The sequence below is a fragment of the Meles meles genome, chromosome 20 (genome assembly GCF_922984935.1).
Source record: "Meles meles chromosome 20, mMelMel3.1 paternal haplotype, whole genome shotgun sequence".
Classification (NCBI taxonomy): domain Eukaryota; kingdom Metazoa; phylum Chordata; class Mammalia; order Carnivora; family Mustelidae; genus Meles; species Meles meles.
In genome coordinates, this window is record NC_060085.1 from 9,140,424 (window position 1) to 9,165,055 (window position 24,632).

Genomic DNA, 24,632 nt, shown 5'->3' on the forward strand with positions numbered 1-24,632 from the left:
CTCCTTGGGTCTCTACAAGGCAACTCCTCGGCCCGGAACCTTTTGGGATCTGCCCTGCCTCGCTTAGAATCTGCTTGTGACTAGTGATCCTTTATCCTTCTCAGCATCTCCCTTTTGGAATAGGGCTGTCTACCTTGTGCCCGTCCTACCCCTGTATTCTACAGGCAGAGAATTTGTCTTCTAGTTCATGTTCACAGATGGGAGGGGATTTGGCCTCTAAATGGCTCATACCCAGAGTCTCATCCATACCCAACTTAGAGGATGAGATGTAGGATTTCTGAGCTGATGCTGTAAGAGGCCAAGACTTCTGGGGATGTTGGGATGGGGAGAGTATGCGCTGCACGTGAAATGGACATGCATCTTGGCGGGGGAGGAGTCAGAGGGCAGACTGTAATGGGCGGAATGTTGGCCTCTCAAAAAAGATATGCCCACCTGGAAACCGTGAATGTGGAGTTATTTGGAGAACAGGACTTTGTAGACATAACTGAGTTAAAGATCGTGGGATGAGGGGCACCTGGGTAGCTCAGGTCATGATCCCAGGGTCCTGGGATGGAGCTCCAGTTGGGCTTCCTGCTCAGTGGGAAATCTGTTTCTCCCTCTCCCTTTGCCCCTCCCCCACTTGTGCTCCCTCTCCTTCTCTCTCTCAAATAAATAAAAATCTATAAAAAAAGGGATCATGAGATGAGGTCATCCTGGATCAGGCTGGCCCCCGAATGCAATGGCCAGTCCTTGGAAGGTCTGGAGAGAGGGAGAGGTCTTGGAAGGTCTTGGAAGAGAAGGAGAGAGGACACGGGGGCCAGGGGTTGGGTCATGCGGTATGAAGCTGGAGGTCAAGTGTGCAGGGATGCGTCTGTTGTTCAAGGAGGACCCAGCCTCCAGGATGCCAGCAGCCCTGGGAACCTCGTATGGTGCCCGGAGAGTGAGTGCGTCAGCTGTAATGGCGTGGAGTAAATCAGGTCTCCACCCGTATTTCCCCAATGTCTCATGCAGCCCACAAATAGGTTCCTATTTCGAACCCACGTCTGGTCCTTTTTGAGAAGTTGTCCATGAGAGGAAAATCTGGTTGGGAGTGTTTTCTCATTGTTTTTATAAAAAAAAAAAATTTTTTTTTTTGGAAGAGATAGCCATCCCTAGCACAAAGCAGGTTCGGGTAAATTACCACTTCAGAGAGAACCTAGATCCTTTGGCCAGCACTAAAGAACACACAGCTGAGCCCTGGTGATGGCAGCCTCGTGCCCAGGTCCAGGAGCCCTTGGCTCCCTCTGCCGGCTCGGTCTGCTGAGAAACCGGAGCCAGCTCAACTGCAGTGGCCGCACCTCAGTCTCCAGGAGGCTTCACTGCCAAGCGTCTCCAAGGAGAACTCAAAAGGGGCAGAAAACTTTGAAGTCGGGCCCCTTCCCCCTTCCCTCTTGGGGATGTGCATCAGCTGCCCAGAATAGGCAGCCGGTTGCATAACCCTGTCCCGCCCCGCATCCCGGTGCCAGCTAATCACTTCAGCGTCCTTCTGCCAAGGGCCACGGACACCTTTTCCGGGGCGTGCGCAGGCCCTGATGCAGAGGAGGATGGTGCCTCCTCCTCTGCTTCCTGGTGCCACTATGTCCTAAGGACCTATGTGTATTAGCTCATTGAATCCCCGCAGCCACCACCACGGGACGTGGGATTAGGATCAGACCCATTTTACAGATGAGGAAACTGAGGCCAGTAGAGGCAAAGGCTGGTTTCACCCAGCTTGGAAAGGGCTGCGCTGGACTGGACTCTGGTCCTACGGATTCTAAGGCAGGATAGACTCTGTGAGGCTCAGGGGTCCAGGATCTCCTTTTGCTCTTTCTGGGGAGTGTGGGTTTCATGGTGACAGCAGCAGGTGGAACGAGGGCACAGATAGCCCAGATGCTAATTTCAGGGTGGTGCAGGTCTTGGCAAGAGATGCCTCTGCTCAGCCCCGTCCAGCAGGAGGTACTGCCTGGCTACTGGGGAGTAGCAGCCGCTCTGCCATCCGCAGTGTTTTCCTGGGAGTTGGGGAAATCTCTACCTTTGCTCTGATGGCCCTGGGGTGCCACTGCGCTCAGCCGCCTGGGGTGGGGGAATCTGGGGTCAGTGGCTACAGAACGATGTAGAATGAATGACAGAATGTGCTTACGTCCACGTTTCACTGGGGTGAGCTTATGAGAGCTATGGGAGGCCATTTAACGCTGGGGAGAGGAAGGTGTAATCCAGGAAGAGGCAGAGGGAATGGAAAGAGAACCATTATATGTGTATTATCAATGTTCTGGTGAATGAAAAACACAGTGCGGATCTGGGAAGAGGCCGAAGAAATGATAAAAAGGAAAAATGCAGGTGGCAGACCCCTTAGGCAGGGCCACTGGCTTGTCACCATGGAGAACTGAATGTCTTTTTAGTATATTACATTCGTGATTAAAGTTTTCTCTTGGCCAGTTTTTTTAAAAGCAGATGAATGCCTTGTCTTGGTTTTTTTTTTTTTTCTCTAAAAGTGTTTGAATCTTCATGAAGCTCTATTTCCAAAGAGCATTAGACCCTTTTCATGAGCCAGGAGAGTAATGTCTTCCATTAACATGGTAATAGGAGCGGCCCCCTTGGTGCAGGTCTCGGGGTGGTAGTGGGGAGGTAGTTTCTTCCTCCGGAGGGGAGGGGGGGCAGGGGCCATCTGTGGGATTTGGGAAGGCTGCATTCTTATCACACTACTGCTATCTGCCAGCTGCCCTTGGGAAAATCTCTTCCTATTTCTGGCCCTCAATTTCCCCATCTGTGAAAGGAAGGGGCTAGAGTGGTCACTCTACAGACTATGGATATAAAGTTGTTTTTTATGTCTGTTGATGAGAAAAAAAGATTTTTTTTTTTTTTTTTTTTTTTTTTTTTTTGGAGAGGAAGGGAGAGAGGTGGGGCAGGGGCAGAGGGACAGGGAAACAGAGGATCCAGAGTAGTCTCCATGCTGAGCACGGAGCCCAGTGTGGGGCTGGATCTCACGACCCCGAGATCATGACCTGCCCCCAAACCAAGAGCCCAGCGCTTAACTGACTGAGCCACCCAGGTGCCTCTATGAGAAAATCTTAACAGTATAAGTGATAATAGTAATAGCTAATACTTCCTAAATGCTTCCTGTTACCACTTCTACACATAGTTAACATATATTGAGTAGATAGTAATAATCTTCACCGTGAAAATAGCTAACGTTCACTGAGCACTTATTATACGCCAGGCATGATTCAGAGCCTTTTACATATATTAACTCCATTGAACCTTCCGCTTATGCTAGGCAGTAGGACCGCTCTCATACCCACTTTACAGATGAGCCAACAGAGGTGTAGAGAGGGGAAGAGACATGCTACAAGTCACACAGCTGGGAGGTGACAGGCAGGAGTGTGACCTCTGGCTCCAGAGTTCTTGCCCTTCACCACCAGGCTTGTGCTGACATTCCAACCGTGTCACTCAGCCTCCTTCAATCACAGGAGTAATATAGCAACAAGAAATAGTCATACCAGCAGGAGGGAGAAGAACAGCATCGGTGAATCACGGGTCCTTAATCACGGAGTCATGTTCTGAACACTGTGTTCCACCTAAAAATCCTTTCTGTGGCCTCTCCTTGCCCTGGGAGGATTCAAGGTCCTGCTGACCCATCACTGTTCTTTCCATTTTTTTGTCTGTCACTCTCTCCTCACCCTCCAGACTGCAAACCAGCTTCCTTCTGGTCCACCTCAGGGCCTTTGCACATGCTGTTCTTAGCCCAGAACAGTCTGCTCCCTTCTCAGATAGCTCCTGTTGGGAGCCTGGCCTGGGCACAGGGGGAGGGGGAGAGAGAATCTCGAGCAGATGCCTCACTGAGCACAGAGCCTGACATGGAGCTTGATCTCACAACCCCAGGATCATGACCTGAGCCCAAAGCAAGAGCTGGACACTCAACTGGCTGAACCACCCAGACACTTCTTGTATGTTTTAAATACACACCCTATTTTCCCGGAATGCAACTACTGGACACATTGAAGGAAGACTAGACTATTTCACGGGGAACTTTGCCAAGAGGTATTCTACAGTTTGGAAGATCTCAATATTGGTGGCAATTCCCTCATGTCACCTGAATTGCCCACACCACCCAGAGCCAGCCAGAGTCGGCACCTGTCGCGTTCATTCGTGACACCTCTGCACACAGGGCCCTGTGTCACTTTACTCTGTCCTCTAGACCCTCCTTACTCAAAGTGGGGTCCCTGGACCAGCATCAGTATCACCTGAGAGCTCCTTAGAAATGCAGAATCTCAGCTGCACCTGAGACCCACTGATTTAGAAACTATTTTAATAAGATCCATGGGGATTCATGCACACATTCAATTTTGGTAAGTGCTGGCCCAGTGCCCATGTCATATAACAGAGCCACTTAAACACATCATTAAAACGCCAATATGATCCCCTCAAACAGGACGTCAGCGAACATAAGAACAACATCTGTTTCAACATGGTTGGGCTCCTGTATGTAGAATTACTACAGGACAGTTACAAAATATTAAAAAAACAAAGACGCTATTTGCTACTGGCTAGGGTGCTGGCCTGCAAGGGGCCTCAGAAAGCCTCTGCCCTGCTCTCCTTTCAATTCTGAGGGCCCGGAGGGGCTTTTCAAATCCCTCAGGAATAGCATCAGGTAAAAAGATGGTTGACTCATTAACAGCTAAAAATGGTCTACTTTTACCAAGCACTTACGTGTCAGCTGTTCTTCTTCGGGCCTTCTGCATGAATTATCTCTTTGAATCCCAGCCATGACCCAATTTGATCCCACCATCTCCATTTTACAGATTGAGAAAACTGAGGCCCAGAAACCTTAAGTCACTTGCCGGCAATCACACAGCAAGTACATGGAAGAGCTGAAGAATTTGGGGGTAGGGGGGGTGGGGGGATTTCTCATAGATTATCCCTGAGATGCACAAGAGGGAAATGGTGAGCCTGCAGAGGCTGGTGGCCAGAAGGCCTAATTTCAGGCCCCTTAGTGGTGTCGGGACCCTGGGCCAGCCGCCCAATGGGCCTCTTGGTGCTGCATCTGTGACAATGGGGTGGACCGCGGAGACTCAGACGCCCACCAGGGGCCACTTCGGCTCTGGGCATCATTACCACTACTGTCACCAGCCAGCCTCGAGGTCACCCCCACTTACTTCCTCCTCCTGTGCCTGCGCTCCCTGTCCTCCCTCCGCGCATCCGCCTCGTAAGCAGTTGGAGGGCCGTGCCGGTGCCGCCGCCTCCGCTCGCCGCCGTCGGGCCCCTCGCCGTCGCCCTCGCCACCCCGGACCGGCCGGCTGCCCTCACGGTGCCGGGACCTCCGCTCGGCCTTGTCCTCCGCGCCCTCCTCGCCTGGCCTGCGGTGCGCACGGTGGCGTCGCGGCTCCCCGTCGGCGCCCGTGCGGGGCGAGCTGCTCCGGCTCTCCCGGCTGCCGCCCTGGCGGTGCACGTGCCTGCGGTGGGGGTCCCCCACCTTGGCCCTCTCGGCCTCCCCCTCCCAGAAGCCCGGTTGCTCCAGGCTGCCCTCCCGGGCGTGGTGGTCCGACTCGCGGCCGTAAGGCCCCTCCCGGCTCAGCTCGGCCTCCTGGCTTCCAGCCCAGGCCCTGCGGGGGTCCAGGCCCACCGAGCCGCTGGGGTCCCGGGCCCGGTCGTGGTAGCGGGCCTGTTTCCTGAGGAAGTCCTCGGCCCGCTGCTGGCCAAGGCGCTGGTCCACCGTGGGCTCGGCGGCCCGGCTCTTGTTGGTGTTGTTGTTGCGGTTCTCCTGGGGATCGACCACCAGCGGCCGGTCCAGGTGGGTCTTCATGTCCGGCCGCAGGTGCCGGGCGTAGGAGGCCTTCCAGCGCTCATCAGGGTCCATCTCGTTGTACAGGGCCTCCCGGCTGGCCAGCAGGTTCTGCTTCCGCATCTCACTGGTCCGCTGCTCCCACACCGACTTGGTGGGCTTCTGGTTCTTCTGTTGCTCCTTCCTGCAAGGGGAGGGCGCGAGGCTTAGAGCACCGCTGGGCACTGTGGCCTGCTCTGGCTGCTCCCACTACCGGGAGTCTCAGCCCAGGGGGCATCTCAGCCCACGTGGTCTTGGCCCTGGGCACTTCGAAGCTCAGAAGGGTATCTTGGCCTGGCTTGGGTATCTCCGCCCAACCAGCCTGTGCAGAAAACTCAACTTGGCTGGACATCCTGGCCTAGCAAGTGCCTTAGCCCAGGTGGGTGTCTCCATCCAGCAAGGGGTCTCGGTCTGACTGCATATTTTGTCTAATGGTGGCCCTCAGCCCAGATGGGCGTCCCTGTTGTCCCCTCTACTCTTTTCAAATTGTAGCACATGACCTCTGGGGAATGGAGCCTTGACATTAAAAATATTTTAACTTCTGAGACAGCCAATCAAAAGGACATTGGCCTGGAGCAGATTCTGGAATTGCCCACGGGGCCTGCAGGAGGCTTCTGTTCTGGGTTCTGGGAGGTCTGGGTGGTCCCAGGGAGAGCTGGGTTGGGCACTTGGAAGTCTGGGGGGGGGCAGTACCTCTTTACCTGCAGCTGCCAATTTACCCACAGGGCCCGTGCTGGACTGGGGCCAGGCCAGAGCGCAGCCTGGAGTGTACACTCTTCCAGGGTTTCTGTGTTCACTGATGGGTTGTTTTTGTTTTAAGATTTTATTTATTTATTTGACAGAGAGATCACAAGTAGACAGAGAGGCAGGCAGAGAGAGAGGGAAGCAGGCTCCCCGCTGAGCAGAGAGCCCGCTGCGGGGCTCGATCCCAGGACCCTGAGATCATGACCTGAGCTGAAGACGGAGGCTTTAACCCACTGGGCCACCCAGGCGCCCCCACTGATGGTTTTATACAGACCATCCACAGACCGTCCTCCGAAACTCACTGGTCTGATTATGTGCTTTCCTAGGCTCCCCTTTCGGAGCCACTTCCTTCCACTTTGGCCAAGACAGCCCCCTCCCCACCATCACGTGATGCGCCACTCCACAGTGTGTAAAGTCCCTGGACATCCGACGTAGGCACCATTCGGAGTATCTGGGTCAACAAATCTCCCTTTAATCGAGACACCTCGACTCCCACTGCCTCACCACCTCTGCTTCACCAGCAGATTCTGTCCTCTCTGCCTTCATGATCTGTCTGGAATTCGGCTACATCCATCACCCTACTCCGGTCCCACTATCTGTTTTGCGTGGACCAATGTAGTCTTCTCCAACCTGGTCCCCTGACTTCCACCTTGCTCCCCAAAGCCTGTTTCCCTGACAGCCAGAGGGCGCCTGTGAGCTCCCAAGTTAGGTCCTGTCCTTCCAGCGCTCAAGAACCTTCCATAGTTTCCCCCGACTCAGTGCAAACGTTTGAGTCCTGCCCATTACCCACAAGGCCCTGCACGATCTGTTTGCCACCTGTCTTCACTTCCTCCCACTCTCTTCCCTCCCTCCCTCTATTTCAGTCACCATGGCCCCCTTCATTTTCCCTAAACACAACAGGCACTTTCCTGCCTCAGGGCCTTTGTATATGCTGTTCCTGCTGCCTGGTATGCTCTTCCCTCACCTCCTTCCGCCTTCTCAGGGAGGCCTGCCCTGACAACTTTACTTAAAAGCCGATCTCTCTCCAGCTGTAGCGGGCCTTCCACCCCCTAACCTCTTGTTAATGCTATATCCCCAACAGCTAGAACAGGGCTTGGCACAAAGGAGGTGCTTATTAACTATTCATCAAGTAAAAGGGTGTGGGAGAGCAGAAGTCCCTCATTCTAAAGCTCAACCCTGTGGGGGGCTGCTTCCTGCCCCCACATCATTGATGGGGAGAGGGTACGGGCTGAGGAGCCTGGAGAGCATTCTGGACTTGGGGGCACTTACACAGCTATGGACATGTTGGCCGCCGACAGGGGACTCACTTCTGCCACCTCCTTGGCTTTCTGTAGAGCAAGTTTCTGGTTGGCTGCTTCTTCTTCTTCTTGCTCATCCTAAAAGACACACGGAGTCCCCGTTCACAAAATAGGAACTAGGCCTTGGGGCCTCCCCTCGGACCCTATGGCTAATGAGGAGCAACACGTGGAATATTTAGAAGCAGGTGTGGCCTGGGTGTTGACCCACCAGAGCTGAGGCCCACAGGTAGGAACAGAGCCCAGTGTTGGTCAAGGGAACTACCACTCCCTTGATGTGCAGCCTTGACATCCAGCTCGTTATTAACCCTATTTGGGCACACAGCCAGAAGAAAACAAAAGGAAAAAAGACCTCCTTTCTTTTCCCACAACGGGGATTTCTCTGCGCCCTGTCTCAATGAGCCAGAAATTAAGGCAGAGATTTTCCTCTTGCATTACCTTCTGGGTTGTGCCCTCTGAACCAAGACTTTTCAAAAACACTGACTGGCCCCAACGTGCAGAAAATCCCCCCGCCTCCCCCCCCCCCCCCCCACTGCCGGAGTCCCACGGCCCATCCCATGCATTGCCGACAGCCTCCAGAAGGGGAATCAGGAGAGGAGCTTATGTTCTCAGCCAGTTAGGTTCAGAGAGGAGGAGGCTGGGGGAAGAGGTTTTAAAAATACATACAGAAAAAGATGTTTTGGGGCTTTAAATCCTTCTTCAGCCTTCATGCAGGGCCTCATTCGTAAAACAGAAAAGCCAACAAAGAAAAAGCAAAGAAAAAGCAACGAGAAAGAAATGGCCAGAGATGAACCCACCCGTAAGAAGAGTCATGCTGACGGCAGGGCACCTCTCCCCCTGTGCGGGGATCTCTGGGGGCAAGCAGCAACCTTACCACCTGGGAAGTGGTCAGATCAGGACACTCTGCCAGTGACAACACGGAGGTGGGACCTGGCCGGCCACCCCTTCTCATAAGGCCTCCCTTCTTCCTTGGCACCTCACTCATTTCTCAGAGCCCAGTCCCTGGACCACCCGCCTTAGTGGTACTGCAAATGCAGACCCCCAGGCCCCCGGGAGAACCTGGACTGGGCCCTGGAATCTGCATCTTCAACAAGCGCCCGGGTGAGTATCAAGCATGGGTCAAGTTTAAGCAGCCGTGAATGTGGCAAAGAACCCGGGTTCTAGACCCATCTGGCTTCGGACCCCGGCTCCTCTGCTTACTGTGGATGTCAGGTGAGTCGCCTCTCCTCTCAGGGCCTCACCAGCCTCACCTAAAATTTCCACTCTCCCCGACTTTCCCTCCCTCACTCATCTCCCCAGCATTTCTCCCCATCTGACACATTTATTTCTTGTCTGTCTCTCCCGCTGGAATATCAGCCCTGGTGAGGGTGGGGATTTCTGCCTCTTCTGTTCATTGCCACGTCTTTGGCTCCTAGAACAGGCCATGCTCACAGTAGGTGCTCCATAAATGCTTTTGGATGAATGACACAGTCTGTAAACTTGCTTCTTGGGGTTTCTGTGAAGATTCAATGAGATGAAACACCCCAGGGGCTTAGCAGGGTACCTGCCTCGTATGAAAGGCCCAAGAAATGCTTGTGGAATAAATGAAGGAAACAATGTGGGTCTGGAAGAAAATGTCTGTTCTCCACAGACGATCTTGCCTCTCTTGCTCCCCTGCTCCCCTGCTCCCAGCTTCCCGACGCACCCCCTCCCCGGAGACAGCCTCTGAGGATAGGCTCCTGGAACCTGGATGAGCACAAGGTCCGATCAGCCCCTGCAGCCAGCCAGCACCATGGTGACCAGGGCCGCGGCCGTGTGCTTGGGGTAGCAGAGACTTCCGTTTCCCCCACCAGCCAGAGCAGGGCCCGGGAAACTCTCTCTCCCTCCTGCCAGGGTCAACAGATGGAGGGTTTGGCAGCGTCCACTCAATTCGGTTCAACACCTCGAGGCTCGGGAGATGGGGCCGTGAAGCGGAGGGATGCCCTAGGCCTGGCCCTCCTGGGCAGACAGGAAGGCTCTGCACATGTTCTCTTAATGGAATGGGGCTGTTTCCCAACACCCTCCTTTCAAACTGCAAAAAAAGCTGCCTGGCTTCCTTTGCACAATGCACAACCTGTATAACCATTCCCCACGGCCCTGCTCATGGGCTATCCCAGGGAGGTGAGCTGTGTGACTGAAAGTTATGTTGCCTCCTCTGCGCCTAGCTGAGCTGGACCCCAGTCCCAGGGAAGTGTGAAGCTGCTCGAAGGGGCATCAGCCAGAAAGTTTTGCCCAGGGCAATTCAACATTACTGATAGGAGTGATAACTGGGCTTCTGGAATGGATAGTTCTCAGCCCCGTCTCCCAAAATCGTCTCCTGACTTCATTTTCCTCTGCCTTTCTCTCATTTCTGCTCCTTGAGGGCATCGCGTCTCTCCTTTTTCAGCTCCTAGTTATGCAGCAAGGTCACTGAACCCCTCTGGACCTCAGCTTTCCCATCTGTGAAATGGGAAGCACAGTAAATCCCCATCTCTCACTATGGTTGTTACTTTGTATCTTTTCCTGCTCAGCTGGGGCTCCAGCGAAAGCCAGCAGAGCCTGTAGATAAAAAACTCCGGTTCTGGAGCTTGCCAGGCCTGGATTCCCAGCTTCCTTTTACCAGCTCTGTCCAGTGAAAGCTCTAGGGCCAGATTATGCCTAGTGACTAACACAGGCTTCCTTTATTGAGCACTTACTGTATAGCAAGAACCGGGTTGAGGGCCTGACATGCGTTGTGTGATACTGTAAATAGTACCTGTTATTATCCTACCATCTGGGACCAGTGACTTTGCCTTTCTGAGCCTCAGTTTCCCCTTCTGCAAAAGGGAGATGGCAGCAATGCCTGGCACTGTGGGCATCCATTAATTCTTTACTCCAGTCACCTGGAGGCGAAGTCCAGCCAGCTCCCAAGCTCCCGGGTCCAGGCATTGAGCCTCAGGACCCTGTGCGGGTTATAGTCCATCTGTTCCATCCTTTCAGCCCTAGGGTGGTGACCGTGCCTGCTAGCCAGGGGGCTACACCATTCCTTGGAGGTCCCTTGATGCCGCCCACTCCCTATAAGGGGCACTCCAGCGGAGTCTGCCACCTGTTTCCTGCGGCAGACCTGCTGCCTTACCGCCTTCCACCTCCTCTGTTGTGGAATCTGCTTGGTGAGGGACAGTCTGTTTCGGGGAGAGGGTGGGCCTCCTCCCTGGCCCAGTGCATCCAGGGCGAAAGCTCTAACCCTGTACACACCCCCCATGCCCAGCCCAGTCCTGATCTGCCACGAGCGGGTGGTAACTTTGCCACAGGGAGAAACGTTCTCCCACCAACTCCACCTTGGTGAGCTCCTGGGCGTTGGCCAAATTGTCCACCGCGATGGCTAAGAACACATTCAGGAGGGTGTCTGCAGGCGCTGGAGTCAGGGAAAGCACCGCCACTGGGACCCTGGCTACTCGGACCCTCCTGGGTAACTCCCCCCACCCCCCACCCCAGCACCCTCTCCATCCCACCCACCTGCTCCACCAGCCGCCCAGGCCTGCCCCACCTCCCCCGCGGAGGATACAGTTCCCGAAGAGTGTCAGCACGATGAAGTAGATGGAGAACACCATGCCGCCCTGCACGCCCCCCTGAGACTTAATACCGTCATACATGACCTCATTCCAGTCTTCGCCCGTCAGGATCTGAAAGGGGACGGAGAAACACACAGCCAGCCCCTCTCAGCCATGGGTCCTGCGGAGACGCAGCTGGGGGGCTGGAACCTGCCTGCGGTGGCTCTTCCTGGGCCCTTGTCTTGGGTGGGGGGGGGGGTCTCATCTTGTTTGTGAATGGAAAGGGCCATCCCTGTCCTGAGGGTCCCTCTGCCCGGCTTCTAGGAAAAGGTGACCTTGGGGGAGCCACAAATCTTTCTGCAACTGTCTTCCCTGGTGCGATAAGGGGATTTGTTACCCATGGGAGTTGTGCCCCCTAAATGCATTGCTTGAAGCTCTCAACCCTGATGGGACAGTATTTGGGGATGGGGTAGGTGAGGTCACACACTGGTGGGTCTCTCGGGATGGGATCGGCGCCGTTCTCTCTAAGAATAGACACCAGAGAACACACTCTGTCTCTCTCTCTGTACCAGATAAGGAGGTGACCATCCATAAACCAGGAACAGACCCTGTGAGCGCCCTGGTCGCGCATTTCCAGCCTCCCAAGCTCTGTCACTTAAACCACATAGTTACTGGTCCTTCTGGACTGCTGGGCCTGGGGGCAGGGCGGGAGCCAGTGACCAGAGGACACAGGAGGTGCAGGGATGCAGGAACTAAGGTAAGTTACCCAGAAGATGCTTATGGGATGCATTGAGGGGAGAGCCATGCTTACTGGAAGAAAAAAAAAATCCAGCTTCCCTCCTTTATAATATTTTCACAAGGATAGAGTAAATGTGAAAGAACTCCAAAAATGTCGATCCGTTAATGCAGGCTTCTCAGCCTCGGTGCTGCTGACATTTGGGGCTGGGTCACTCTCTGTGGTGGGGCTGTCCTGTGTTCGGTGGGGAGCTGAGCCACGGCCCTGGCCTCCACCCACCAGAGGCCTGCAACATGCCTCCCCCAGAGCTGTAACACCCAGTAATGCTTCCAGAACTTCCAAGTGTCCCTGGAGGAAGGAATCCCTCTTGGACAAGAAGCCCTGTGCTAAAGATACGTGGGTGGTGATTACAGCTGCTAACAGTCTGCATATGGGGGCTCAGAACTTCATGGACGGTTGCCCTTTCCAACCCTGGTCTAGGGGGTCTCATTTAGAAATTACCCTCCCAGGAGTGGGAGAGAGTGAAGTCATACTTTCCATATACTCTCTGTCCCCCTCACCCCAAAGAGGCAGAAACTACCAGAAAGGCTCTGGTGGTCCCAGCTAGGATAGTCCCAGATGTCAGGGCATGTGTCCGTGTCGGTGCAGAAGTTGGCTTGGGGAGACCACTCAAAGGTCTATTTGCCTTAGAATACGGGATCAGGATGTCTTCCAATCTGAGGAGGATGGGCCTATTGCCACACCCTGTCTTTTACTTCCTCTATTCTGCTGTTTTGGAGGGAGTTAGGGCTGGCTAATTCCTACAAATAGTAATCAACTTGCTTGTGAGCACACTTTCAAATGCAAACCAATCAATCCAGAGCCTGTATTCCCGACCACTTCTCCAGAGGCTCTTACACTCAGAGCCAAAAATCCCCTGCCCTAGGCACTCAGGGCAGGTACCAGCCAACCCAAGACAGCCCTGATGCTCAGAGCCCACTGAGATCATTCAAACTAGCCAATTCTGAATCTGCTTAGCCTGCCTCACCGATCCCTCCTGCAGAAACCACAGTCAAAGCCTTGGGTTCGTGTTCCCCCTCCCTTTGCTTTCTGACCCACCCTGGGGCTTCCCGATGTGGCCCTGTGTGGCAAGCATGTATGCCCTCTCTTTGGTTCTGCAAGTATAACAAACTGTCTGTCCAATGGCAGTGGTCCACTGATCTGCTGCCTCACCATACCTGAATTACTGATAAAACCTGTATTTTAAAATAGAGGGGCAAGGCAAAGCAGAGAAAGAGGGCTTTAAGGAAGCCCCTTGTATACTGAATGGGAGCGTTAATCTTTTGACACCAAGGGGCATCTCCCGGTGGGGCTGGGTGAAGACCGTACCTGAAACACTGTCATTATTGCTGCTGGAAAAGTGTCGAAGTTGGTAGGAGGAGTCCCCTCATCAAAATTAAACCTGCAGGGAGGACACAGGCATTTCACATTGGCCCCGCCCTGGGTGCTCTGAGGGCTTGGCTTATCTCCAGCATCTCTGTTCTCCAGAAGGACCCCCTGACTGGTACCCCCGGGGTGAGTGCATTGGACATCCAGGCCATGTGGAGGGTGGTCTGAGGGATGGAGGTGAGCCTGAGTCTCTGGATGCTTTGGACCTGGGTCTGGGGGCACTTGACCCGAGGCAAGCAGAAGTCGGGGAATCTGTTCAGCACTTACTGGCCGCCAAAGAGTTGCATTCCCAAAAGGGCGAAGACAACGATGAACAGGAAAAGGAGGAACAACAGGCTGATGATAGATTTCATGGAGTTGAGAAGAGAGACGACCAGGTTCCTGAGAGATGCCCAGTACCTGCCAACAGCGGCCAGGTGGGGGAGGGGCGGTGAGAACAAGAGAGCTGAGCCCATTTCCCACTGCACTGGAGGGGGCTCCAGCCCTGGTTCCCATCCCCACCCCTGCTGGGATTGCCAGGAAGCTTCAAGGACTTACTTTGTGACTTTGAAAATACGCAGTAACCTGAGGGCTCGTAACACACTGATTCCAAAGGATGTGCCGGGTTTTATGACGGCCCAGATGACCTCGAAGATGCTCCCGATGATAACCTAGAACAGAGAACCTGGTCTTGTGTCCAGGGACCTTGAAAACATGCCCTGGCTCTAAAGCTTGCAGGAATCCAACCAAGCTAGCCCCTGGATGGAAACAGGGGGAGGGTCTCAGACTCCTCTCACCCCTTTCTTGAAGTGGATTAATAGGTCACGCTGAGCAAAGAATTCCTGAAATGCACAATTGCAAAGTGAAGATCCATGTAACTGCCATCTCCATCAAGAAATAGGACACGTCAACACCCCAGAAGCCTCGAGAGACCCCTAGAGATCACCACCATCCTGAATTTTGTAATAACCATTTCCTAGCATCTTTAAAAAATTGAAGTGAAATTGACATAAGACTAAACTCACCATTTGAAGCACATTCACAGCGTTATATGACCTTCACTTCTCTCCAGTTACCAAAATATTTTCATTGCCTCCAAAAGGGAGTCCAACCCCATGAGCACTGCCCCCATCCCTCCACCGCCCCAGGAACCACTAATCTGCTTCCAGTCTCAATGGATTTGCCTGTTCTGGACATTTCATTTAAATGGAATTAGGCAGTATGTGACCTTTTGGGTCTGGCTTCTTTCACTTAGCATAATGTTTTCGAGGTCCTTGCCTTTTTAAAGTTTTCAAGCATTATCCCTAGCCAATACACTTTAATTTTATCCATTTGAACTCCCATGGGCAGAAACATGCCGTACGGACTGATTTTTTGTCAGGGTCTGCTTCCTTTTGTGCAATACGATGCAGGTGAAATTCACCCAGCTGTTGGGTGTGACTGCTGCTGGTTGTCTCTCATCCCCATGGAGAATTCCATTATATGGCTACGTCACAACTTATTTATTTATCCGTGCTACTGGCAAGGGATGTTGGGTCATTCGGTTTGGGACTGTTACAAACACAGCCACACAGATCATTCTTGTGAGTTGCTCTTGCGTGAACCCCTAGAATCACCAAGTCTCCCCTGCAAAGGAAGGTCTGCACGCCTCCCTCCCACTGGCAGCTGGCTAAACGTTTTGGGAGCTCCGCATCTCCACCAATATTTGGGATTGCCCTCTCGTTCCTTCCGCATTCGGCTGAGTCTCTGGCATCCAGGGATGACCCCTACCAGTCCCGAGGCCTCAGCCATGCTAGGTAAGAGCTGGAGAAATGAATTCCTTACCAAGCAGAGCACTTACCCCACAGTCAAAGCAGTTGAAGGAAGAGTGGAAGTAAGGCCGCGTCCCAAGCCCGTACATTTTTATAAACATTTCGGACATAAAGAGTCCTAAGAAAATGAATTCTGCATAGTCTAGAAAGGAGTGGGGGGAAACAGAGAGGAGGTTAGGTTTGTGGGGTGGGGGTGGTTTCACGTGGCTCTGACTTTCCTGTTAATAGCTATCCCGTCCTGCTCTGGCCTGGGAGGCAGGGACAGAGGACAGTTGCTGGTGGCCTCAGCCAAAGATTATGCAAGGCTTCCTTTCCGTGGGCCTCAGTTTCTCCTGTGTTAAAGGGGAGGAACAGCAATTGCCCACCCCTGACCCTCCAACCCACCGTTGCCTGACTAATCTTAAAAAGGAGTGAAGAAAAGTTCTGTGGCTTTCCACCTTGCAGTTTTTGCCCTGCTTCAGTGAGAAGGGCTGGACATAGGACGTGGCCAAGGACCTAGGTTTTGTGCTGGCTGGTGGGTTCCTGGGTGCTTACCATGTTTTTAAAACTAATGAACTAACAAACTAACTGACTAACAACAAAATAGCAATGGCCCCAGGATGCCAGTGTGTCATAATCTAAGAATGATGCTCAATCCACTTTTATATTCCTGAGCTTGAAAGGAAAAATAGAAATAGAGATCATAAAGGTGTCCTTTTAGTAATCCTTGTGTTGGGGATTTAGCTGGAGATTCAAGGGCAGCCCATCTAAGGTACAGCTTTTCTTCCAACTTGGAAAACCCACCTGAGGTCCCCTGGAAAAACCCTGTCTTACGAATGTCTAAAAGTCTTGAACAAGATAAAGCATTCTTATTCTTTGTTGAGAAGGCATAATGGTGTAAATGCCCTGGGGAGAGGTAACATAAAGGTAATTTGTTTGCTCCAGCAAAGACATGGCTAATTTCGGGACCCTTTCTAAGAGAGCTTTCTTGGTGGGGTGGGAAGATGAGTCATCAGGAAGGGTATGGATACTCACCCAGTGGATGGGAAGGGGGGATATGGCGGGGTCTGAGGGGAAGAAAACATATAGAAAGGAAGCTGGGGGGGGGGCGCCTGGGTGGCTCAGTCGGTTAAGCGTCTGCCTTCAGCTCAGTTCATGATCCCAGGGTCCTGGGTTCGAGCCCCACATCAGGCTCCCTGCTCAGCGGGGAGTCTGCTTCTCCCTCTCCCACTCCCCCTGCTTGAGTTCCCTCTCTTAAGAAAAAAAAAAAAAGAAAGGAAGGTGGAGGACCCAAACTTCCAAGAATGTCAACTTTGGTCACATAACTAATTCTGTTTGAAAGTCAAGGGTGTTTATTATATCATTCTTTTAAGAGGTGGTTTGAACTGTCAAGGCCCTTCACACTCATTCCTGATTGAAACTTCCCCTTAGTTTTTTGGACTCCAGGGAGCTCCTAGGATCTGAAGGAAATCAGGGTCCCTAGGATCATCAGGCCAAAATATCAGTGAGGGAAATCTGTCTACACCATCTGGTGTATTTTAAGAACCACCAGAAACAACTCTGGGAGTACTTAAGAGTTTCTGAGGTGCTTGCTTCCCAGTTACCATGGAAACCTGATATCTGGCAATGCACAAGACCTGAGAGAATTGTCTATAGCACTGGTAGGTCTGGAAGAACTTTCGGGGCCGTCAACTCCAATTTCCAGATGAGAAATTCAAGACCCCAAGAAACGACCACACTTTACTGATTCCAAGACAAACACTTTTGTTCAGTTTGACATCTGTGAATTCGAGGTGTATCTTAAAATTGACATGTCCCAGGTTAAGATGGTAGCACGGCTTTATTTCTTAGTGGCAAATAAAAGAAAAGGGTGCTTTATAAGTGAAGATGCTTTCAACTGATGGATGATGGGAGTGACTTATCCAGGGTCACATGATGAGTTAGGAGTAATGCAGACATTGAGAATCCAGGTCACCTGGTGACCAGGGAAGGGATCTGTCATCAGACACAACTTGGATTCTAGGTTCAAATCCTGGCTTTGTCACTTACTAGCTGTGTGACCCTGGGCAAGTTACTTAACCTCTCTGTGTCTCAGTTTTCTCAACTGGGGATAATTAGAGGACCATTACAGACACAGAGTCCCAGGGCAGGAAGTCCCAACCCCCTGTTCCTGAACCAGGACAGACAGAGCAAAGTGATTAGTGTGGAGAATATAGGAGATTAAAAATAGACTGCAGAGGAGGTTAAGACAAGAAGTAAAGAGTCCTCATTTGTAAGACTCCAGGGGGACCAAAGCAATTACTAAGGTTGGAATTAGGTCAGGGCTCTCAGAAGGAGAGCTGGTCCCTGGGGGGTGTCCTGAGGGGTCAACAAATGTGACTGAGAACAAGAAAGGTTACAAGGAAACAATGACCTGGACCAGGCTTCCGGACCTCTCTAGCCTGAAGACTAGACTACATCCAGTGGCTATCTGGGTGAATTCCAAATCAGGTCAGAAGGGGAAAGAAGCCACAGACCTAAGTTCACAAACATGCAGGAGGAGAGTAGCCAGCAGGCAAAAAGGTTTAGGGAAATCTTCTCTTGGGGTTCAGAAGTCAGAGCCAGGGCATGGATTTGTCTTCCTCACTGCCCACTATTCTTGTTGATTCCTCAGAACTCTTTGTTTTTTAAATCCTAGTAAGAAGTCTCCCTACCTTTTACTGCTTCTCCTCACCCCAACCGGGCCATCAACTTTGATACTGTCTTATGCTAACTCCAGGAATCTGGGAATAGGCCCAGTGGGGCAAAGCCTTCTGTAGGGGTCCTTGTACCCACTGAGGGAGAAAGATGCCCTCACACTTGTTGGAGGAGATCTTGTAGAAATGAATTCCAGGTTTAAGGAAGTCAAAAAGGGCAAGAGAGGAAAAGCGGGAAAAGCAGAAGGTTTGAAAGAAGAGGCGAGAAGCCGGGAGTGTCAGAAATGAGCAGAGAGAATGGGGACAACATAAGGGCCACTCTTTGTCCCTAAAGCATCCCCATCTCTCAGCTACAAATTACTTATTTTAACATCCTCAGAAATATGCCTATTAATTAGATGTGTGTTTCTGTCTATATCTGGCTGTCCTGTGGTCTCAACTCTTTTCTGTCTCTCTTCCAATGCCCCTTTCACCCCTATGGCTCTCCCCTAAAAAAGCACTACTGTAGTATTTGGTTGCCCGAATTCCAGCTTCCAGCCCCCAGGCCTAAAGAAGGTGGGCTCTGATATTGTGGTAGCAGTTACAGACACATCCAATTGAAAGGACAGATTCAACATGAGCCAAGGAAGGAACACACGCCACCAGAGGAGGACAAGGGCAAAAGGTATAAGGAAGGGATTAGGGAGCGGGCAGGGGCGGGGCCGGGTGGTACTCACAGAGGAAGTCGGAGAGCCACTCGGGCTGGTTGTAGTGAACGATAGCAACACAGAGCGTGTTGAGGGCTACCAGACTGAGCACAGTCCAGTAGAAGGCCTGAGTTTTGACCATGCGGCGGATGTAGAAACGCATCCTCCTCTCCTTTTTGTGGAAAAAAGTCGAGTTCTCCAGCTTGGCACTTTTAATGCTGGCTCGGGCGAAGGGAGACCCTGCCAAGGAAAGGATGGAGAATGTCAGGGTGTTCCTGTGGAGGAAATTAACTGATGTGCGGCCCAGGCACGGAATCTGGCCAGGGGATCCATAAGCCTCCCCGGTGAGCACTCTGGCCCGAGAGAATGATCACGCCCCAGGGCTTAGCTTTCCAGAGATGGAGCTAACAAGAAGGTGGAAATGACCAATGAGCGCTCTGGATGTCAGGGTTAGGCAGACAGCTCTTCACTGATGGAGTCAACTTTCTGTGTCTCCTTCTCCTGGTCACATCTGATGATTCTGGGGGTCATACCACAGGGGGGATGAGGAACGAGCTCAGGACCCTCAGTGCAGAGGCAAGAAGCAGAGCTGCATGCTTGGGAGGCCTCCAGGAAGAGGTGTGAATCGGACCCTAGTTTTCATGGACACCTCACTTTAGGCATGATCACCAAGAAATGAGCCTCCAAGGGATCTGCCTGCATATACTTTTACTTGTGGAACATCTACTATGTGCCAGACTCTCTTCTAGGTGTTCCAGATACACTAGTTAACAGACAGAGCCCTGGCTTTCTGGGCCCAATCTCCATTTGGGGAGAGAGACGGCAAATACAATAAAAAGTAAATTGGTAGTGTGAGGGAAGTTACAAAATACTTTGGGGGAAAAAGAAACAGTGGTGTAATGGGATGGGGAACCCCAGGAAGGGCCAGTGGGCAAGCTGCCATATTAAGTGGTCAAGGCGAAGGTGTTGACCTAAATTAAGTCAAGGCGAAGGACTAAATCATCTCAGTATTGTAGGAAGAGTTAACAAATCTTGAGGCAGAAATATGCCTGCCTGGCATATTCGGGGAGTGGCATCTGGAAACCAGTATGGCTGGAGTGGAGTGGCTGAGGGGGAGAGGAGGAGTTGGCGAGGACAGGGAGGGGACAGTGTGGAACAAGCAGTGCATTATGGGCTGTGCAGAGAACTTGGCCTTTTGCTCTGAATGAGATGAGGACCCCAGAGGTTTGAGCAGAGGAGGGACGGGACCTGACTCAGGTGCTCACAAGCACCCCTGGGCAGCCACGGGGGGAACAGACTGTGGAAGGCCAGGGCAGGAACAGAGAGGAGACGACAGCCCTGGTCCAGGCCAGCAACGACGCCACTTGGCTCCAAGGTGGCAGAGAAAGCAGCAGAGGGGGCAGATTAGGGATGTATTACTTAACCGAGATGTCAACACCCACTGCGGGATCAAGTGTGGGCGTGAGAGAAAGGGAGGAGCCCAGGTTTTGGGTCTGAGCCCCCGGAGGGACAGAACTGCCATCCGGTGAGTGTGGATGGGTTTGTGGGGGAGGTTCGGAGCTCAGTTTTGGATGAACTCATTTAATCTTCTAAATGATTTCTTCTAGAAAACCTTCAGTTGCACTCATTTGTTTGTTTATGGTGCTTTGGCTCATTCACTCCTTCCTCTGTTCACAAGCTTGTTGGCTGACCCTTGTATCCATTAGCTGATGTGTCCAGTTACGCGTTCGTCCACCCAGCTTGTGCACCAACCCCATCCCACCAGCCAGGCACGGGACACAGCAGACATCTCACAGGATGCCGCTTCCTTCCTGGGCACCAAATTCTACTCAGCAGCAGCGGGCCAGGCATGGTGGCTGGACCCCTCTCTCATGTCTATCACCTGCCTGACCTCACAGGCATTGAGAACCCCAGGGTGGCTCTTCAAGGGCCTTCCCACTTGGGGCATTTCTGGCCCAGGTCTCTGCAGCTCCCGAAGATGTGCCCAGACCCGCAGGCATCCACAGGGTGTGGCAGAGAGGAATGAGACTCTTGAAGGTCTCAGGTCAGGTTCGAATGCTCCATGGGGAGGAGGGAGAGAGAGAGATTTGGGGTAGAGCTCAGTCACTGGGCAAGAGGGTCCCCATCCCTACTCCTGCTGGAGCCACCCTGAAAAGCTGGTTCTTTCACCAACCACCACCAAATGACCTTGGGCAAGTCACCTTGCATCTTGGGGCTCCTGTGTCTCAATCTGTAAACTGGGGACAACCACACTCCCTACCTTGCAGAGCTGTGGGGAGGAATGCACCTTAGCATGATGCTGGCACATTATGCTTATTGGCCATGATAATCTTCTTCTATAACCCCAAGAGCTACAGTGAGGATCTGGTTCACACGCCAACTTATGGAGCAAGTTTTTCCTGATCACTGGCCCGGAGACACATCCCTCAATCCCAGCACTCATGAGGAAGGGAGAGAGAAACAAATGTTAATTGAACACCTACTACATTCTAGGCGTGTACTAGCTGTGTATTGTCTTCTGTGTTGTATTTCATGCTCCACCTTGACCCATCCTTATCTCTGATTTTTCTCTGTGGTCTGGAATTATAATTGTGGGCAATCTTTAGATCTTAAAAATACATTTAAAAAAGATTATATATATATGTATACATAAATTCTTTAAAAAATATATATATATTTTAAAGATTTTATTTATTTATTTGACAGAGAGAGAGAGAGCACAAGCAGGCAGAGAGGCAGGCAGAGAGAGGGGAGGGGAAGCAGGCTCTCTGCTGAGCAGAGAGCCCGATGTGGGGCTCGATGCCAGGACCCTGAGACCATGACCTGAGCCGAAGGCAGAGGCCCAACCCACTGAGCCACCCAGGTGTCCCAAAAGATTTTATATATTTGACAGAGAAAGACACAGTGAGAGAGGGAACACAAGGAGGGGGAATGGGAGAGGGAGAAGCAGGCTTCCCACCAAGCAGGGAGCCTGCTGTGGGGCTTGAACCCAGAACCCTGGGATCATGACCTGAGCCGAAGGCAGATGTTTAATGACAGAACCACCCAGGCGCCCCTTAAAAATTTAAGGCACCCCTTAAAGATATAAGAGATTTTATGAAACCCAACGGGTCCAAGATATTACAATTTCCGCATAGCACCAGTATAAATATATGTTAAGGAGATAGTTTACACCCTTTTTTTTTTGTACTAGGACTTCCAGATCTGATGTATTAGAATGAAGCACATCTTGGTTCTCACCAGCTGTACTTAAGGGATCAAGAGCTATAGGTGGCCAGTAGCAGTCTAGAATGTTCTCTGGTGAGGACAGCAGTCTGTCACCACCAAGGCTTGATCTGGGGATTTGGGTAATTTATTGGTCCTTAAAATTCTCTGTAAATGGAAACAGGTCCTGCCCAAGTTGTGGGTTGGACTGTGTGTCTTAAAGAGATGTGCTGAACTCCTAACCAGGTACTCGAGAACACGACCTTACTTGGAAGGGGTCTTTGCAGTTGTAATCAAGTTAAGACGAGGTCACACTTGATTTGGGTGGGTCCCAAATCCCACGACCAGTGTCCTTATAAAAAGAAAAGAACCGGGCGCCTGGGTGGCTCAGTGGGTTGGGCCGCTGCCTTCGGCTCAGGTCATGATCTCAGGGTCCTGGGATCGAGTCCCGCATCGAGCTCTCTGCTCGGCGGGGAGCCTGCTTCCCTCTCTCTCTCTGCCTGCCTCTCTGCCTACTTGTGATCTCTCTCTCTCTCTCTCGCTGTCAAATGGATGAATAAAATCTTTAAAAAAAATGTAATTTACTCAACACACTACCTGTCTTTAAAAAAAAAAAAAAAAAAAAAAAGAAAAGAACCACATAGGGGTTCAGGAGGGCCACGTGCAACAGAGGCAGAGACTCAAGTAATGCACATAGAAGCCAAGAATCCCCAACACCCCCAGAAGCCACGCGGGGCAGGGAACAGATTCTCCCCTGAAGCCTTTAGGGGCAGCATGGCCCTGCCAATATCTTGATTTTAGTTTGGACTTCTCACCTCCAGAACTATGAGAAATCAGATTTCTATTGTTAAGCCCCCAGTCTGTGCTATTGAAATATGGCAGCTCTCATAAATGGATACATGCACCCTATTCTGCATAAAACCCAGTTTAAAAACTCCTCCTTCATGAAGCTTTCTTTGCTTTTCCGCCAAATACCTCCCAGCCCACACAGCCAGCCATTAGGTTCCTCATAATTAGTCTCACTTTTAAGTAACTTAAACTTATCTAATTACTTTTTTCATTTCAAAAGTAATGCCCTTCACTAATTTGTACATTTTAGAAAAATGTCACATAGAAAGTGAAAATCCCTTGCAATCCTCCAATTCCAACATTAAAATTTTTTTTCGATTTCCACATTTTTAAGTAGCTCTTAAACTTATTAGTGTTCTTTTTTTTTAAAAAAAGATTTTATTTATTTATTTATTTGACAGAGATCTCAAGCAGGCAGAGAGCGAGGAGAAAGCAGGCTTCCCACGGAGTGGAGAGCCCGATGTGGGGCTCGATCCCAGGACCCTGGGATCAATGACCTGAGCTGAAGGCAGAGGCTTCAACCCACTGAGCCACCCAGGCGCCCCCTTATTAGTGTTCTTAAAACAGGATCATAAATTTTATATAATGCTGTGCAACTTGCTTTTTTCACTGAGAAATTGATTTCAAACATTTTTCCATGCCAGTAGAAACCTCGTTCTTTTTCCTGGCTGCGTAATAGTCCATCATGTATAAATAATGTAATTTCTTTAGTCATCTCCCCATTTCTGGGCATGTGGGTTGTTTCTGGTTTTCCCTTTTTAAAAAAATTTTTGTTTTATTTCTTTATTTGAGGGGGAGAGAGAGAAAGAGCTAGAGAGAGACATGAGAAAGGAGGTGCTACAGAAGGAGAGGGAGAAGAAGATTCCCCACTGGGAAGGGAGCCCAATGTGGGGCTCGATCCCAGGACCCTAAGATCACAACTTGAATGAAGCCAGATACTTAGCCGACTGAGCCACTCAGGTGCCCCCTGGTTTTCACTTTTAAAAAAAATACTATATTTTAAAGTAAACTCTACATCTAATGTGGGGCTCAAACTCATGACCTTGAGATCAAGAGCCGCATGCTCCACTGACTGAGCCAGCTGGGCACCCCTGGTTTTCACTTTTTTGAACACCAGAAAGAACACTGTTGAGAAGAGGCATAGACCTTTTGCACACATGGAAGAAATGCTTTTGAAGTGGAAATGCCAGGTCGAAGAACATAAACATCTATAATTAAATAATACCAAACCATATATCAGAAACACTGCAGATTACACTCCTGCCAACAGCATATGACAATGCTCATTTCCCCACATCCTTGCCAACACTGAGTAGTATCACTTTTTCATTTTTTCTAGAATGACTGATGAAAATAATTTCTTCATCAATTAAGAGCAGGTGCTTAATCTTATCCATAGGGAGATCCTGACTCGAGTATACCAATTTTTCTTCAGCACCTGGCATTTCAAACAAGAGGTCTGAACAAAATGTGTCTGCCTATCAAAATACAACAGAACGTTAAAAAAAAAAAATAGAAGCAACCTAATTGGCAAAAGGTGTGGGCCAGACAGAACCCATCAAATACACAGAGCACTGACAGAATGCTCCTGTGCTTGAACTTGCTGGAAGGAGGGAAACAGATAGAGTCCACAAGTTGAAACAGGACGGTTCATCATTACAAGGAAAAGAGTGTTTTGGCTAGAAATTAAAAATGCAAATTAAAACAAGCTTTAAGGTATCATTACAGACTTACTTCAGTGGGAAAGGAAATTAAATGGAAAATACACAGTGGCCGGGGTGTGGGGGGGATTCGTGATCGTATGAGTACTTGGCAGGTTTATAAATGGGTTCAGTGCTTTGGAAACTCAGAACGGCTCTGTGAATAATGAGTTGAAAAGCTGTTAATATCTTTGATCCTGTAAT

At 51.0% G+C, this 24,632-nt stretch overlaps 1 protein-coding gene across 12 annotated transcripts in view; it reads right to left on the reverse strand.

Annotated features, from left to right (window-relative positions):
- CACNA1A (calcium voltage-gated channel subunit alpha1 A) overlaps positions 1 to 24,632 on the reverse strand; it is a 286,598-nt gene that overhangs the window by 68,439 nt on the left and 193,527 nt on the right. For all 12 annotated transcript variants that reach the window (XM_045990607.1, XM_045990606.1, XM_045990604.1 and 9 more), the window contains 9 exons: positions 18,706 to 18,915; positions 15,365 to 15,477; positions 14,083 to 14,195; positions 13,813 to 13,944; positions 13,486 to 13,558; positions 11,396 to 11,513; positions 11,169 to 11,236; positions 7,829 to 7,935; positions 5,151 to 5,960 (listed from right to left, as the gene is read on the reverse strand). In XM_045990607.1, the coding sequence (XP_045846563.1) occupies positions 5,151 to 5,960; positions 7,829 to 7,935; positions 11,169 to 11,236; positions 11,396 to 11,513; positions 13,486 to 13,558; positions 13,813 to 13,944; positions 14,083 to 14,195; positions 15,365 to 15,477; positions 18,706 to 18,915 (1,744 nt within the window). The remainder of the gene's footprint in view (positions 1 to 5,150; positions 5,961 to 7,828; positions 7,936 to 11,168; positions 11,237 to 11,395; positions 11,514 to 13,485; positions 13,559 to 13,812; positions 13,945 to 14,082; positions 14,196 to 15,364; positions 15,478 to 18,705; positions 18,916 to 24,632) is intronic.